This window comes from Phocoena phocoena, chromosome 9 (genome assembly GCF_963924675.1).
Source record: "Phocoena phocoena chromosome 9, mPhoPho1.1, whole genome shotgun sequence".
NCBI lineage: Eukaryota > Metazoa > Chordata > Mammalia > Artiodactyla > Phocoenidae > Phocoena > Phocoena phocoena.
This window is the reverse complement of record NC_089227.1, coordinates 806210-824041: the sequence shown is the minus strand read 5'-3', so window position 1 is coordinate 824041 and position 17832 is coordinate 806210. Positions and strand designations below refer to the sequence as shown.

General features: G+C 47.5%; 1 protein-coding gene across 1 annotated transcript in view; it reads right to left on the bottom strand.

Annotated features, from left to right (window-relative positions):
- LOC136128512 (ATP-binding cassette sub-family A member 13-like) overlaps positions 1 to 17832 on the bottom strand; it is a 236572-nt gene that overhangs the window by 86163 nt on the left and 132577 nt on the right. Inside the window, 4 exon segments of the mRNA XM_065884331.1 lie at positions 2494 to 2609; positions 3542 to 3636; positions 3639 to 3718; positions 8169 to 8223. Of these exon segments, the coding sequence (XP_065740403.1) occupies positions 2494 to 2609; positions 3542 to 3636; positions 3639 to 3718; positions 8169 to 8223 (346 nt within the window).

The window sequence follows — 17832 nt, the reverse complement described above, 5'->3', positions numbered from 1 at the left end:
GTGTGTGTGTGTGTGTGTAATAGTATACATAAAACCATATAGCTGTCAACAGCAGTCTGCTTCATAATTCAGGCGTGAAGAAAATGGTTCTCGAGCATACAAGGTAGAGGTGAGTGCTTTAATGCAACTGCTCTTAAATATCAATGCTTGGTGCAAATAAACATATTGGTGGCTCCAGTCTTCCTGTTTTTTTCTTTTCAAGGAAAGAATTAAATTGGCTTAAAGTGCATAATTTATTTTTTGGTAAAACATACGGTAGCTTCAAGCTACCGTATTTTAATGATTAAACCTGGAGGGTGGCAGCCCGCTCATAACTACTCTACCATTTATGGGGTTTTCCTCCCTCTGAAACCGGTCCCACCTCCACATTGCAGGATTTTCCAGACGTGGACCAGGATTCTGTGACCTCATCTTCATAATCCTTTAGTACTAAATGTGCACCAACTATGCAGTTAAGGCTTCCTTTTTTTATATAAGCCAGATTCTCTTTTCTGTCTGAGATTTTCAGGTGTTATTTTTTCCTCTTTTGATGTGAATTCTCCTCCCTTTCCAGCTTGAATATCAAATTTTCCTCCACAGAGAGTAAGAAAATAAAGAAAATATAAAGGAAAATTGTAACTGGGCACTTTGTCCTATTATGTCTTGTGAGAGTCTATTCATTTACACATTCCCCAATGTTTCCAGATTCCAGACAAACAGCCCCATTTAACGCCTGACCGTGTTCTCAGTCTCAGCTTATTCTGGGATGCAGCCTTTCTGTGATGGTTCTGGGCTCCTCGTGGGGACAGGATTGCGAGCCGGCACTCTCATCCACTGGGGCCCCAAGGGCCCCTCCTCTTGCTGGGGGGTCACCGTGTCAGGTTGTATGCAGGCCTGGCCTCCAGTGGAGGAAGGACCACCCTTTAAACCTGAACTAGCCCCTGGAGGGGTCACCCTGAGAGTCCGGTCAGCTCCCCCGTTGCTCTCGTCCACTGGAACCGGCCTGGGGCACCTTTCCAGGTCCTCTGGGCCCCTCTCACCTAAGACCCCTCCATCTGAGATGGCCACCATGTTGGGCCATGAATGTAACTCGAGAGACCTGTGAGTCCCCTGAACTTGTTTGAAAAGTGCTGTAATCATGAATGTGGACAGAATTCTAGCTTAATTCAGATTCTTAAAGGAAGCAAAGCAAACAAGCAAAACAAGGTTAAGGAAAATTCCTAAAACTACATTTTTTTAAAGAGCCTCTCACCATGTGACTTTCTCTGAGTTTCACCTTAATTTTTGAAATCTACTCTCTAAAGTTCAAAAATAATTTACAGCAAAACATATTTTACTCACACTATAAGGAAACATGACCACAGTGTGCATTCAACTGGATCAATAAACTGAAATCAAATCATTTCTTTAGAACCAGGAGCCCACGTATGTAGATCGTTATATCCAGCTGAGTATAGAAAACATGTCTCTACTATAGGCATGCTTTAGAGCTTAAGACATAATAGCCTCTAAATATTAAAATAATTCTTATAGTAACAATAACAGCTAAATGTAACTTAATGGGAACCCTTGACGGCCACTGTAGAGGAGGTTTTTCTGAATGACCTAATATCCTCTTCACAGCAACAGAATTGTATTCTACACGGAAGAAAGCGAGGCTTAGAGAGAGAAATGAACACTTCCAAGGTCACAGAGTTAGTGGCAATGTCCGTATTCCTAAAAAGGTTTCTCTGTCTCTCTCTTTGCACCCCATCTATCCATCCACCCATCCATGTATCTATTTATCCAATAATGGTATAATTTGTCCCTAATTAGATGCTTTGAATAAGTCTGGATCACTGATACAACTGTCATCTATGTAAAAATCATTTTACTTGTAATCTTTGGCTTAGAAAAAAGCAGAATGCTCTGTTTAAAATATATATATTAGCCTTAAATTAAAATAAATCAGCACTTTAATTATTTTCCCTACTATTAGCAAGTATCTCTCACATACTTAGCCTAGATCTATAGCCAAATATGCATGACCTGTAAGAGAGGATGACATTATGTATTCCTGATATCCGGCAGGTATAATCTGGGGACTGCTAACAAGGATCCTTATTAGTGTGTTCAAACGAGAAATTTGTAAAATGACTTTTCTGGTTTTGCTACTTTTCCTGCGAGAAAAGAAAAAGTGATAGAAGTTAGACAAAACATTTCCAAACTACTAATGTCAGGAGAGAGAAAACTACAGTAGACATAGAGCTTCACGGGCTCCCCGAGGACAGTTTTGGAGCTGAGTGAGTAACGGACACTGAGCTGGAACCAAAGCTGCTGCCATCACCCACCCCCCGAGCAGGGGCCCCAGGCGTCCTGCTCAGGCTGGTCGGCTCCACGCCACTGGAAGAAGCAGCATAATTGCTTGGAAAGAGAGAAAACCATGAAGCCGACAGCAGGTTCAAAGCCGCCCCAGGGGGTTCTGTCCTTCAGAAAACACACCATAATTCTGCAGCTGTGCTTCTCATCACATACCCAAAAAGTACCAGCAGGAGGGCCGTGGCTGCCAGGTTCTCCCGGAAAGTGAAAGCCGTTAACTGGAAGGTGAGGATCACAGCGACACACAGGCAGACAGAAACCAAGTAAAAGAGCTGAGAAAATCAAGGGAAGAGGGCCTGTTACGTCAGGGGCTTGTATACCACCATCTCCGGACCCTCCGGCTCTCAGGTCAGCTCCAGCTTAGGTCTGTGTCCTGTGTGGCCCGGCACACGGTCTGCAGCAGCAGACTCGGGCCTGGAGAGTCCCCTTCCAGATCCATGTTAAATGAGGTCATTAAGATGGGCTTGGATCCCACAGGGCTGCTGTCCTCGTGAAAAGAGGAGGTGAGAACACAGGGTGAGGACAGAGAGAGGGCAGCCGTCCACGTGCCCAGGACAGAGGCCTCAGGGGGCACCAGCCCTGCCACACCTGGATGCAGGCCTTCCAGTCTCCAGAAGGCGATTAGATAAATGTCTGTGCTCTGTGCCTCTCCGCAAGCCGGGGGGCCACTAACACGGCCGCCCACACCCACCTCCCACGGGGAAGGGGCAGGAATCCAGCCCCCTCCCAGGACACACAGCTTCTTCCCACACTCAGAACCAAGGGCAGACCCCCCGCCCGGCAGCCAGCACCTCTCCACCACGGGCTGACAAACCCCGGTCTCCCCTGGGGGCTTGCTCGCCATCCCCCCTTCTCTGGCTGCAGGAACCCTCCCCAGCTTTGCTCTGAAGTCACCCTCGATCCCATGACCCTCTTTCATTCTCTTGATAAACCTAGTCACAAGCCAATTGCATCTTGTGTATTTATTTATTTTTACTTGGTTATTTGTTTTCTGCTTCCACTCATAAGGACACAAGTTCCTCAAGACGGAGACCCTCTCTGCTTTGTTCATGGCTTTGTCCCCAAGACTTCAGACACACGTCCAGGAAACCGCCCTGCTTCTATGGATCACGTGGGGCGGCCACACACCCACACACACGCAGGTATGTGCACACACATGTCCCCCGGGTGCAGGGACACAGAGGAACATGGCCCCGAGTCCTACCATGTCACACAGGAAGATCGTGAGCCAGTAGGTCCTGTAGCCCAGGCCGCTCATGTGCTGGAGCCTTGTGGCCCCAGTCACCCTGTCCCGCACACGGAGCTGCTGATGGACGCGAACAGGATGGAGAATCCAAGCACGATGCACAGGGTGATACCGCACTGGCGGAAGCTCTCCAGGCTGCAGGCAGAACAGAATGGCCATCAGAGGCTGGCGGGGACCCGTCAGTGATGAGAGTCACAGCGGCCGGAACCATTAATTAGATGCAAACTATTATATACAGGATGGATAAACAACAGGGTCCTACTGTAGAGCACAGGGAACTACATTCAATATCCTGTGATAAACCACAATGGAAAAGAAGATGAAAAAGAATATGTATATGTATAACTGAGTCACTTTGCTGTACAGCAGAAATTAACACAATGTTGTAAATCAACTATACTTCAATAAAGTCTAAAAAAAGAATCTTTCATTCACTTTGAAAAAATGTTGAACGAGATAGATCAGGCATCCTTTCTCTACTGACTTATAAGAAGGTTTCACGATGTCAAGAAAATTAGCTGCTGTCAGATGTGTAGCAAATATTTTTGTTTCTCCCTTCACTTCTTAAAGTTTATTTTTCAACACAGAATTAACTTCCATTTATAGATTTATATTTATATAAATTATATAACACATTCTTTACTTTCACTTTATAGGCTTTGCATAGAAAACTTTCAGTTAGCCAAAATTACAAAAATATTTAGACCTTTTCTTCCATTCTCTTAATGCTTTACCTTTAACTGTTTGTTCCATGTTGATTTTTTTAACATCTTTATTGGAGTATAATTGCTTTACAATAGTGTGTTAGTTTCTGCTTTATAGCAAAGTGAATCAGCTACACATATACATATATCCTCATATCCCCTCCCTCTTGCATCTCCCTCCCACCCTCCCTATCCCACCCCTCTAGGTGGTCACAAACCACCAACCTGATCTCCCTGTGCTATGTGGCTGCTTCCCACTAGCTATCGATTTTACATTTGGTAGTAAGTATATGTCAATGTTACTCTCTCAGTTCCAGCTTACCCTTCCCCCACTCCGTGTCCTCAAGTCCATTTTCTACATCTCCGTCTTTATTCCTGTCCTGCCCTTAGGTTCTTCAGAACCATTTTTTTTGTTATTCTTGTTTTTAGATTCCATATATATGTGTTAGCATGCGGTATTTGTTTTTCTCTTTCTGACTTACTTCACTCTGTATGACAGACTCTAGGTCCATCCACCTCACTACAAATAACTCAATTTCGTTTCTTTTTATGGCTGAGTAATATTCCATTGTATATATGTGCCACAACTTCTTTATCCATTCGTCTGTCGATGGACACTTAGGTTGCTTCCATGTCCTGGCTATTGTAAGTAGAGCTGCAATGACCATTGTGGTACATGACTCTTTTTGAATTATGGTTATCTCTGGGTATATGCCCAGTAGTGGGATTGCTGGGTCGTATGGTAGTTCTATTTTTAGTTTTTTGAGGAACCTCCATACTGTTCTCCATAGTGGCTGTATAAATTTACATTCCCGCCAATAGTGCAGGAGGGTTCCCCTTTCTCCAACCCTCTCCAGCATTTATTGTTTGTAGATTTTTTGATGATGGCCATTCTGACTGTTGTGAGGTGATACCTCATTGTAGTTTTGATTTGCATTTTTCTAATGATTAATGACGTTGAGCATCCTTTCATGTGTTTGTTGGCCATCTGTATATCTTCTTTGGAGAAATGTCTTTTAGGTCTTCTGCCCATTTCTGGATTGGGTTGCTTGTTTTTTTGATTTTGAGTTGCATGAGCTGCTTGTAAATTTTGGAGATTAATCCTTCGTCAGTTGCTTCATTTGCAAATATTTTCTCCCATTCTGAGGGTTGTCTTTTTGTCTTGTTTACGGTTTCCTTTGCTGTGCAAAAGCCTGTAAGTTTCATTAGGTCCCATTTGTTTATTTTTGTTTTTTTTTCCATTTTTCTAGGAGGTGGGTCAATAAGGATGTTGCTGTGATGTATGTCATAGAGTGTTTTTCCTATGTTTTCCTCTAAGAGTTTTATAGTGTCTGGCCTTACATTTAGGTCTTTAATCCATTTTGAGCTTATTTTTTTGTATGGTGTTAGGGAGTGTTCTAATTTCATTCTTTTACATGTAGCTGTCCAGTTTTTCCAGCACCACTTACTGAAGAGGCTGCCTTTTCTCTATTGTAGATTCTTGCCTCCTTTATCAAAAATAAGGTGACCATATGTGTGTGGGTTTATCTCTGGGCTTTCTGTCCTGTTCCATTGATCTATATTTCTGTTTTTTTGCGTACCATATTGTCTTGATTACTGTAGCTTTGTAGTATAGTCTGAAGTCTGGGAGCCTGATTCCTCCAGTTCCACTTTTCTTTCTCAATATTGCTTTGGCTGTTTGGGGTCTTTTGTGTTTCCATACAAATTGTGAAATTTTTGGTTCTAGTTCTGTGAAAAATGCCATTGGTAGTTTGATAGGGATTGCACTGAATCTGTAGACTGCTTTGGGTAATATAGTCATTTTCACAATGTTGATTCTTCCAATCCAAGAACATGGTATATCTCTCCCATGTGGATTTTATTTTAGGTAAAAATTTTATTTGAGGGCTGCCCTGGTGGCACAGTGGTTGACAGCCCGCCTGCAGATGCAGGGGACACGGGTTCCTGCCCCAGTCCGGGAATATCCCACATGCCGCAGAGCGGCTGGGGCCGTGAGCCATGGCCACTGAGCCTGTGCGTCCGGAGCCTGTGCTCTGCAGTGGGAGAGGCCACAACAGCGAGAGGCCTGTGTACCGCAAAAGAAAAAAACGTTTATTTGAGGTAAACATGCAGATTTACTCATTTATTTTTCAAATGCCTAGTGAGCTCTGTCAACATTGTAATAATAAATGTATTTCCTCAAAAAAAAAAAAGTACTTAGGACCAGCCAGCGTGTTGGCTAAGGGTGTGGGTTCTCTCATTAAATCCCCTCAATGACCTTTCAAGGCCTGGGTTACACTGCCAGGGGCCTAGAGGACACACAGAGGAGAGTGAAGGTAAGAGGCAGGTCCCCGTCTGCCCACCTGGAGCCCAGTCTTGACACTGAACCCACCTCCTAGGCAAAATGAAAGGCTCCTGCCTAGTGGCCTCCACGCTGAGCGTGGCCTCTGCCCTCTTAGGGCCACCTTGCTGGACAATAGCTCTTGCAGGCAGGGGTGGTGTTTTGCTCCACACATGGCAGCCCCACCTCTGAATCTAGTCTTTCAAAACACCAGAATATTCTCTAGTAGATGGAGGTGCTTGGCGATGACATGCACTGCACTTTCTGTGTCACTTTTAACTGGAGCACCACCAACACCTCTGGTCCATCACTGCCTCCCTTTTGGGGACGGTCAGGGCACAGCTGCCTCTGGTAATGCACAGATGCAATGGCTCAGCTCAAACCCTCCATCACATCTTACTTCATAACCAGGGTCAATGGACGGTCAGGGCACAGCTGTCTCTGGTAATGCACAGATGCAACGGCTCAGCTCAAACCCTCCATCACGTCTTACTTCATAACCAAAGTTGATGCACCCATACTTAGAATCCCGACAGGTGTCAGCTAAAGGAAGGACCCCGAGAGTCTGTATATGAATATGAGGACCACCTGCTGCATTCGGGATGAGAGGGGTGATCACCCATCAACCAGATCTGTGTTCTCCCACTCTTTCAGGTAGGTCGCAGAAAGTACATAAAAAATACTTCTACTTATCAATTTTTAGCTAAAAGTTTGTCCACCGTATGGCAGGGAAGGGAGATGGGGAAAAGGAGGAGACACTTAGGTCTGCACATAAAGGACCCTAGCCTCATCAGCACCGTCTCCGTCTGGACGGTGAGGACAGACTTACAGGAGAAACTGTCAGGAGCCATCACTATGTTTACCTCTGTAAATGCCACGTTTAAAACTTTAACTTGAAAAAGATGTTGGGTCCCATGAGCTTTGGCAAATCAGCCCCTTAGAACTATTGCTACTTAGAAATAAGCTGCATGACATGCTTATCCATTTTTGTTTTGTTTTGTTTTTGTTTTTGTTTTTGTTTTTATGTTTTGGCTGCGTTGGGTCTTCGTTGCTGTGCGCTGGCTTTCTCTAGCTGTGGCGAGCGGGGGCTACTCTTTGTTGCGGTGCGTGGGCTTCTCACTGCGGTGGTTTCTCTTGTTGCAGAGCCCAGGCTCTAGGTGGGTGGGCTTCAGTAGTTGTGGCACATGGGCTCAGTAGTTGGGACTCACAGGCTCTAGAGCACAGGCTCAGTAGTTGTGGCGTATGGGATTAGTTGCTCCGCAGCATGTGGGATCTTCCCAGACCAAGGCTCGAACCCATGTCCCCTGCACTGGCAGGCAGACTCCTAACCTCTGCGCCACCAGGGAAGCCCTGCTCATCCATTTTAGACTCAGTCAATGCACTTTCTCCTTTAACCATCCCTGTCCTCACACTTTGCACAGAAATGCCCAAGCCTTGTTCCACTAGGTGCACCTGCCAACCTCACTCAGTGCAGAAGCAGAAAAGGGATGAGAATCACCCCTAACAACCCAGAGATGTTGATCCACATTCGGCTCCCCCACCAAGTGTTCCTTTAACTCACAACTTGTCCTCGTTCAGCAAGGCTCCTCCATATGGGTGGCTGTAGAGCGTGATTCCTATGAAAGACAAGTTGAAAGTGAGCCTGCAAGTCTCTGCCTGTTGTCCGGGGACAGCCCCCCTCCCAGACACCCGGGGCACTGTGCCCAGTGTCACCCGCCCGCCTGGCCCGGTCCCTCCACCCCCCCAAATGGAAGGTCCCATCCAGCAGTTCAGCCACTCTGTGCTGGGACCTCTGTAGTCGCCACTCCCGGAAATCACCCGCATGTACTGAACACACCTGCGCTACGTCACAGGCACTGTGCTAACATGTCACCACACTGTACCGTCCAGTCCCTGTGGCTTAAGTGATGTATCATCCATAATGTACTCTGCGGAAACAGACTCAGGAAGGCCAAACAACAAACACCAATGGGATTATTTGATGGAAACCAGGGCAATACTCAAAAATTCACCTCTAGAACAAGCCAGGTGTAGACAGAAAACTGAAGCACTTCACGGGTCTGGTTTTGTTTTAGGAGTTTTGTTTTGCTTTTTGGGGCTTCTGTATTAGCGTAATGATAGCAGGCAATATGGAGAAATTGCCATCAACTTACCAATTAAAACGGTTTCATCGTGAAGGCCGCTCATGACACCCACATGTGCTCTCAGCGCCCACAAACTCCAGCCATGTTGTATTGAGAAGAACTCCAGGGCTTCAGGCATTTCGTCTTATTGTCAACGATAAGACCAATCACGTTTCCTGCTCTGATTGGCCGTTTCAGGCGCATGGAAGCCATCCCAGCATCCCTGCCCCACCTCACGTGCTTCCCCTACGCTTCTCCTCCTCCTGTGGCTCGAATGTGCCCTGTCGCATTCTGCACTCTCTTACGAGGGCACATCAAATCTTTACAGAAACACACGGGGTAGAAGTGAAGATAAATAAATGAAAGGCCTGGCGCCGGAACGGACTTCAGAACTCGGGGTCCCACCAGTTCTGCCACCGGGCATCCTGACCCCCCTCCACCCATCCCCCTTCCCGCTCCAGCCACACCAGCCCTTTTCTCCTCCATCCTGGGCTCAGCCAAGCACCACAGCAAGTTCTCTCACAGCAAAAAGAACAGTGGGAGCTACGGTGCAACAAAAAGCCCCCCGCACAGTTTCCAGAACGATTTCTGGACTCGGAACTCATCCCGTCTGAGCGCTCTGCTGAAGGCTCCCAGGGTGTGGGCTGAACGCCCACAGTGGGTTCCCGCCTCCGACACTTGAAGTGCACGTTTGCCACGAGCTGAACTGCCCTTCTGGACCACTGACACCACCTTTATGCCTTTCTTCGCCTCCGACACTTGAAGTGCACGTTTGCCACGAGCTGAATTGCCCTTCTGGACCACTGACACCACCTTTATGCCTTTCTTCGCCTCCGACACTTGAAGTGCACGTTTGCCACGAGCTGAATTGCCCTTCTGGACCACTGACACCTTTCTTTCCCTGAACGAGCCTCCACTCCCTCCTTAGGTATCTGCAAGCTCCCGTTCCTTCCAGCTCCCAGTCATGGGACAAGCGGCCCAGCACCCACCAGCCCTGTCAGGAGGCGGCCCCATAGCTAAGGGACTGAGGACCAGTTTTATAATGTTCAGATGCTGCCGAAACCCAGCAAGTGCCCCACGGCATGCCAGAGCCTGAGGGGGCGAGTTTGCAGTGCTGTGCACTGCTTGGGGCTACGTGGATGAATGAGCGTGCTGTAGGTGAGAAAACATCCAGAGCAATGCAGCTAGCTGAGGGACGGTTTGGAAATTATATTATTTTGGGAACACGAAAGTATATTGGACTTGCCTAATCTGAAAATACCCCTGGGGCAAGAGGGAGCTGGAAAATGCCTTCAGGTAGCTACAGGATTGTCATGAGCACAGATGACGGACTTGATCTGTAATGTTCTGGAGGAAGAAGACAGTCCAGGGAGATAGATTCAAAAGATATTAAAAAAAAAAAAAAGCATGTGGTCTAGAGGGTTGAAACTCTGGGCCAGCCTGACCTCTGAGGGGAGAGGGTGAGTCTTAAGCGCTTCTGTGTTTGTCTGGCCCTCCCAACTTGCATCCTTTACAATAACACTGTGGCTGTAGGTCCATTGCTTCCCTGAGTTCTGTGAGCTTCTAGTGAATTCTGTAAGGGGATGGAGTCCTGCAAACCCTCAAGGCTGCAGTGAGGAGGTCACAAGTGGGGCTGGCTCGGTACCCTTGAAGAGAGGCTGGTGTCAGAGGTGAGGCGGCCTTGTTGGGGACGATGCCCTCTGACCTGTAGGGTCTGCATCAACTCCAGTGGTTGGAGTCTCACTGAGCTGCCCTTCATGCAGCCAGACGGCACACAGCACACTCCTCAGCTCCGCATCTAGAGGGCACAGAGGCAGGCATGGGGTCCCCCCCCGGGTTCCCTGCTCTGCCCCCACTCTCCTTGGGGCTTCTCCAGCCTCCCCTGCTGGCTGCGGATGTCCCCTACATCTGCCCCGCACACCGCAGGGTCTTACTTCCAGAACAATCTGTGTCAGCTGCCGACGTGCTCCTCCTTCAGCTTCTCCACGGCTGTTAGTGTCCCACGTCCTCCCAGCCCACAGGCTCAAGCACTGAGTCATCATCGTCCCCCCTCTCCTGCACCCCACAGATCCGACAAGTCCCTGCACTGTGGCCAGTCCACATCCCCTCCACGCCGCAGCCCCTGAGCCATCCTAACCCACATCGCCTGTCAGCTCTCCTCCCCTGGCATCACCACCCTCCCTCCAGCCCTAGAGAATTTCCAGTAAGAAAAAGAAAATGTAGCGTCCATATTCTTTATCTGGACATGGATGCTCTTGTCACTCTGCTGTCCCACTGCTCCCACCTGAAGAACTCTACTGCTGTCATGTTCCCGCATGCCAACCCCAGGTGTACCTCACCTTTGCCGTGTTCACCACCCCGAGCCCTCCGTACCTCTGCTCCGTCTGCCCCGGGACAGGGTTTGTTTCTGACCACCTTCCTTTAGAGGGACCCAGAGACATAGAGGGAACAGAGGTGGATGCGGTTCTCAACATCCTTGTGAGCAGAGGACAGGCTGGTACCCAAAGGAAATGCAGGGCAACCTGTGGTCACATGATGTGTGTTGGTCAGGACATTCGGCTATTAGTCTAAATTCTTACAGAGCAGCATTGTCACAGCCAGGACAGAAGCAGCCTCTGGAACGCGGAGGTTTGTGAAAGTTTCCCAGGACTCAAGCCCTGGGCTGCAGGCACCACAACCCACATCCCCGCCAGCGTGTCCCGTGCACTCCTGGTTCTGCAAGTCTGCATCTGCATCTGTGCAGGGCAGGAGGTGGCGGAGGGCGAACGGCCCTCCCTTGCTGGTTCTGCAGTGAGAAGCTGCAGGCCACTTTGTGGCGAGTTCAACAATGAAATTTTAAACGACTGTGGCTGGACCTTTATTTTCATCCAGCTGCATAAATATCTGTACTTGCTTTAAACCATTAGAGTAACCATGGAAAGTTTACGAATGTTCTCTAATATTTGCTTTCTGTGCCCTCTTTCCTCTGTTATGAATTTATGGCCCTTCATTTTCGCCCACATCCTGGATTTTGTCATCCTTTTAGGGTTTTCGTCTGGGAGGCGAGGGTACCCCAGTCCCTTCCTCACTAATGAAGTGACTGAGTACTCCTGAGGTTGGCAATGCCACCATGTGCCAGGCCATGTTCTGGACACTTTCAGTATCTCCTCATTCAGTGTCTGGTGGTAGATGATGTGATTCAGAGACCAGGACAGCGTGCACAGCCTGTAGATCCTCCAGGAAGGGGCCTCCCAGGGAGCGGCCCAGCCTGGACTCACCCCTATTATCCAGAGGCTGAATAGGGAGCAGAGGAAGAGCCGGTGACCTGCTCCTGACACAGGCAGCAGCCAAGCATCCAGAGTCCCAGGGGAGGCTCGCTCACCAAATCACAGGACATGGGGAACCTTGTGTCTACACGGAGAACTTTGTGTCTACAAGGAGAACCTTGCCTCTACTCAGAGAACCTTGTGTCTACACGGATAACCCTGCGTCTACACAGAGAAACTTGCGTCTACATGGAGAACCCTGCGTCTACGTGGAGAACCTTGCTTCTACATGGAGAAGCTTGCCTCTACGCAGAGAACCTTGTGTCTACACGGATAACCCTGTGTCTACACGGAGAACCTTGTGTCTACATAGAGAACCTCGTGTCTACAAGGAGAACCTTACCTCTACTCGGAGAACCTTGTGTCAACACGGATAACCCTGCGTCTACACAGAGAAACTTGCGTCTACATGGAGAACCCTGCGTCTACGTGGAGAACCTTGCTTCTACACGGAGAAGCTTGCCTCTACGCAGAGAACCTTGTGTCTACACGGATAACCCTGTGTCTACACAGAGAACCTTGTGTCTACATAGAGAACCTCGTGTCTACAAGGAGAACCTTACCTCTACTCGGAGAACCTTGTGTCTACACGGATAACCTGTGTCTACACAGAGAACCTTACATCTACACAGAGAACCTTGCATCTACACAGAGAACCTTGTGTATACATAGAGAACCTTGTGTCTACAAGGAGAACTTGGCCTCTACTCAGAGAACCTTGCATCTACACAGAGAAGCCTGCGTCTACACAGAGAACCCTACATCTACACGGAGAACCCTGCGGCTACACGGAGAACATTGCTTCTACATGGAGAAGCTTGCCTCTACAGGGAGAAGCTTGCCTCTACACGGACAACCTTGCGTCTACACGGAGAACCTTGCGTCTGCACGGAGAACCTTGTGTCAACAAAGAGAACCTTGTGTCTACACGGGAGCTGCAGTGGGTGCCAACAACACACCAGTGAGAAGCAGGAAGCAGCCTGACCCACATGGTACAGAGGCTGCCCTCCCTCCCCGGGGCCTCTGCTCAGAAATCTCTCAGGCCCCAGCTTTCCATTCAGCACTGGCTTTCGAGTCCCTTCGTTTGCATATTTTACAGAGTAAATATTTTAATCTAATCTCCTGAAGACTCGCATGCCTGGGGTCCTCTCCAGGGACCTGCAGGGAGTCCTACCAGTCCTGGACCTGGCACCTGCTTGGTGCTCAAGGCCACAGGGAGACTGAATCTCACATCCACCCGGAAATTAGAAATTCTCTTTAAAAGTAAGAGATGGAGAAAGAAAGGGCCTGAGACCACAGTGTTTGAGAATGGAGACCATTACATCAGCAGGAAAATCCCTCCACAGGCTTTCAGAGACCCAACTCTCCTGCTGGGCATTTACCACCAGCTTTTCTAAGACAGCAGCTCCCCACTTTGGACCCCAAGTCAAACGACATTCTGATTTTATTCTGATTTGGGGTGGAAATCTGGGTACCAGACATCAGTGGAGCTTCACCAATGGTAAAGAGCGATTGGACACTTCTTCATTCCAAGGGCTGAGAATTCATTTGACACACACCTCATAGGACCCCAGGACCCAGCAGCCAGTGGGCAGGGTTCCCCAGCCCTGGGGGCACCTGGTCCACTCATAGGATCCCCATAAAGATGAAGGAAGGAATTGGGCAGCAGGATGGGGAAGGAGGTGGGGGCTCCCTGGGGAAGGATCTGCTCCTGCAGCTCTGGGGTTTCTGAATGCTGGCAGGCTTTTAATTCTGATTCTTCCATTTGGTTATCACTACGTCAGATGCTTTCAGAACCACAGATATTCTAAAGGTAGAAGTGGCTCTGCAGGATTAAACTTATTTCAAAATCAGGTTAACATTCCTCTACATCTGTGCTGAGATTTTGTTTGTATTTTGCAAAAGCGGGAAGGGACTTAAGAGTTACTGCAATAGGGATGTGTATGCCTGTTTTCTCAAAACAAAAGAGTCATGAGAGACCACAGGTGGAAGGTACCCCTCTCCCTGGGGTCCGTGTGCCCCAGGACCCGGGAAGGAGAGTTGGCAGGTGGCAGTGGACATGCCTGCCCAGGCCCGCACTCCCACCACCTTCTCCCCAAACCCCTGATCCAGACAACAGTGAAGCGTTAGGAATCAGAGATCCTCCCACAGACTCCAGGAGAGAGACGGGGCCTGGGATCCATCTCACACACCAGGAACACTGCTGAGTGCAACTCCCCGGGGACAGAGAAAGTGCTGGGGGTAGGAAACTGAGGCAGAGGACGTTCTGGCAGCTTCTCTAAGGCCAAACACAGTACAGAGTGAGAGGCACAACTCTGACTCTCCAGACCCCAGTTTATGCATTTTCTGTCCTTACAGCCTGTGATGCCCTAGTTGCAGGGACACACCACTGCAATGGGCAATCTCTGTAACTGGGCTGTTTCCATCGCATTGTGTGTGGTCGGAGCTCCATTTAGGTAACAACTGCAGTGTAATAGGATCTCGGGGCTGATGACACCACAGAAAGGCCCAGAGTCCATCAGGGAAGGACCACAGTTCCAGCACCACAAGGGAGCAAAGGAAACCACTCAAATCTCTCTTCAGTGTCACCTCCAACGGTTTTCAGAAATGATGTTTCCAAATGTACATTCTGAAAACGCTTGAATGATTTTTGTTTGATTACTCTTGTCATTTATATTCCAGCTTTTCTTTCTAAGAATTGGCCCACGGCAATGTATAAATGTATAAAAGTAATGTTCTGATTTAGTATTCTCATTAGAGTACGTCTTCTATGGTTTCCAGATTCTGTATATTTGTCATTTGTAAAAATGCACATTTGTGCTTTTGTCCAATATTCATTATGATAACAAAACACTTATCTTGTCTCCAATTCAAGTAGTCACTTTTAGGTTCACTCCTTCTATAAAATATATCTTTGCAAGTATTGATGCCCAGATGTCTGTAAACATCCACAACTAAAGAAAAGACTGATTTTGGCATCAACACGTGCAAGAGTTTGTGTTCTTTTAAATAATTCACTATGAGTCATTAGTGAGATAGGGAAGAGTTCAATTAATCTGACAGAGTATTGAGAGCAATGCATGCACTTTCCCGACTAGAAGGCATTTTGATGGCTTTCTCTCTCTCCCTCCTCTTAATCTCTCCTGGAAAAGAAGGTTTTGTTCTCAATATTAATGCTTCTTGAGTAGTAGATGCCAATGGTAACAAGGTTTTAAATAAAGAACAGGGAAAAGAGTAAAATTAAAATAAACCATAATCCAATCCCAAACCAACCAGAGTTAATCAGTATTTGCATTTTGACATTACTTATTTCAAAATGTCCGGGGTTTTCTCTACATGAACATAATTATTATTGAATTATATTTCACATTATGTATCTTCTATTTCATGGATCACTCATGACCTTCAAATAATTTTTTCACTGCATGCATGCAAACATTTGCATAATCTATGTGCTTCACGAGAATTGATGTTCACCAATTGATTCATTCATTCTCTGGATTTAATATTTTTGTGATCTTACTTTTGATGAGTCGCTCTGGGACTGTCTCTGGGCCCCATTTTTACTGGGGATACTGGCGGCATGTCTGTGGTCTGTTCTCTCCATGAGCAAACGCCTTCACTAGGTAGGGAGTTTGGGGTGTGTGCCTTTTTCTTGCCATGTTCTGTAGGCAGCATTCCAGGGCCCGCTGCCTCTGGAGATTGTGGTTAAGGAGGCAGAGACCAGACTCTAGTCCCTCCACGTGGAGTAGTTCCAATCCCCCCAGGTCCTCTCCCTTGTGACCCCAAACCCTGGACATTACAGTACACACAGGAAGGTTCTGACAGGTGGGAAGGAGGACACGGGGAAGGACACCTCCGTGTGTCCCCTGGTTTCCTTACTGCCTCCCACACATGAAAGCCTATGGAAGCCTCCAAGTGGGAACAGCCAATGGATCCCGACAAGAAAAGGTCCCTCCACCCCGACCCTTGCTCCTAAAGACAGTGAAGCTTTAGGAAGCAGAGCTCCTCCCACAGACCCCAGGAGAGAGACAGGGCCGAGAGGAAAGCTGAAGGAGCAGAAAATGTGGCCTAGCAAAAGAGCACACTCCTGGCAATGTCCACCCCTCAGTCCATCCAAACTCTGCTGGGAAACTGCCCCACCCTCTGCAGTTTCAGCAGGTCCCATCTGGAAGTGGACTTCCTGCCCACCTGACAGAGACAGGGAGCACCACAATGCCCCACTCGCATCCAGAGGTGAGCCGAGCCTTCTCCCGCACCTGGCCAGTGAGACGAGCATGGCAGAGTGAGGAGAGTCACCTCTCCATGCTGCACAGCCCCTGCCCCTCAAGAGGGACCAGCAGGAAGCCCAGCCCCGCGTCCACCTGGCGGCACCAACGACATGGCCACATGGAGCAGGGCTGTCAGCACCGCTTCACCTCCACCCTCTGCCCTGCCATCTGGCTGCGCCCACTTCCCACCCAGCATCACTGACACTGAAGGGGGCCACGTGGAGGGGGTAGGTACAGCTGGTCCTCCAGTACCTGCCCCCAGTGTCAGGGGCGGGCCCTGGGGGATGAACGTAAACCCCACTGAGGAGCCACGAGATAGTGCGAGTCAGTGCCTTCTTTTGCCATGTATGTGTCAGCAAGGTTCAGTGGTAGATCTGGACCCCACCCCCCAGATCTGCAGCTTTTTCCAGGAGGGCATCAGCAGAGCCCGCTGGTAGGTTAAACAGACATATCTACCTAGTTCTCAGGCGAGACTTCAACAGAAAGATTGCCTGCTTCAAAACAAAACAGAACCACTTAATGGGATTCAGAATCTCATAATCTGGCGTCCAAAATACCCAGGATTCAACTGAAAAAATAGCCTTCATGACAAGAACCAGAATAATCACAACTTGAAAGAGAAAAGACAATGAACAGATGCCAACAGTGGGACGAGTCAGGATGTGAGGGTTATCTGACAACGGGGAGCATAAAGATGTTTCAATGAGTAATCGTGAATTCCCTTTAAATGTAAAAAAAAAAAAATTAATTTATCAGTAAAGAAACAAAAGTGATAAAAAATAATCAAATGGGAGATCTAGAACTGAAAATAAAGTGACAGAAATTAAAAAAGAAATAAAAAACTTGCTAGATGTACTCAACAGTTGGGTTAAATAGAATGATAGAATCAGTGAACTTGAGGATGAACAACAGAATTTACCCATCCTAAAAAACAAAGAAAATAAACCCTGGAAATTCAGGGACCTATGGGAAAATAACAAGAGAGCTGACAGTTTTATTACTGTAGTCTGAGAAGGAGAAGAGAGACAGAGGGATTGAAAAAGTACTTGAAGACATAATGACAGAAAAGTTTCCAAGGTTGCCAAAAGGTGTACATCTACAAATTCAAGAGCTAATGAAACTTAAGTGAATCCCAAATAGAAAAACCCAAATAAACCTATGCCAGGATATGTTATAATTAAATTTCCCAAAACTTAAGACAATAAAAAAAGCCTTAAAACCAGCCAGAGAGAGAGAGATGGGAACACAAACTCAAAATACAGTGGATTTCTCATTTGAAACCATGGTATCCAGAAGGAATTGGTACATTTTCGAAGTGCTGGATGTTTCTTTTCTGACAACCATGAATTATATATTAGTGAAACTATCTGTCAAGAATGAAGGAGAAATAAAAACATTCTCAGTGGAAAGAAAACTAAGAGAATTTGCCATTAGCAAACCTACTGTGAAATAGCAAAAGGAAGTCTTCTAAACCAAAAGGAAATCGATCATAACAGAAGAAGGCTTAGAACTTCCAAAAGGAAAGG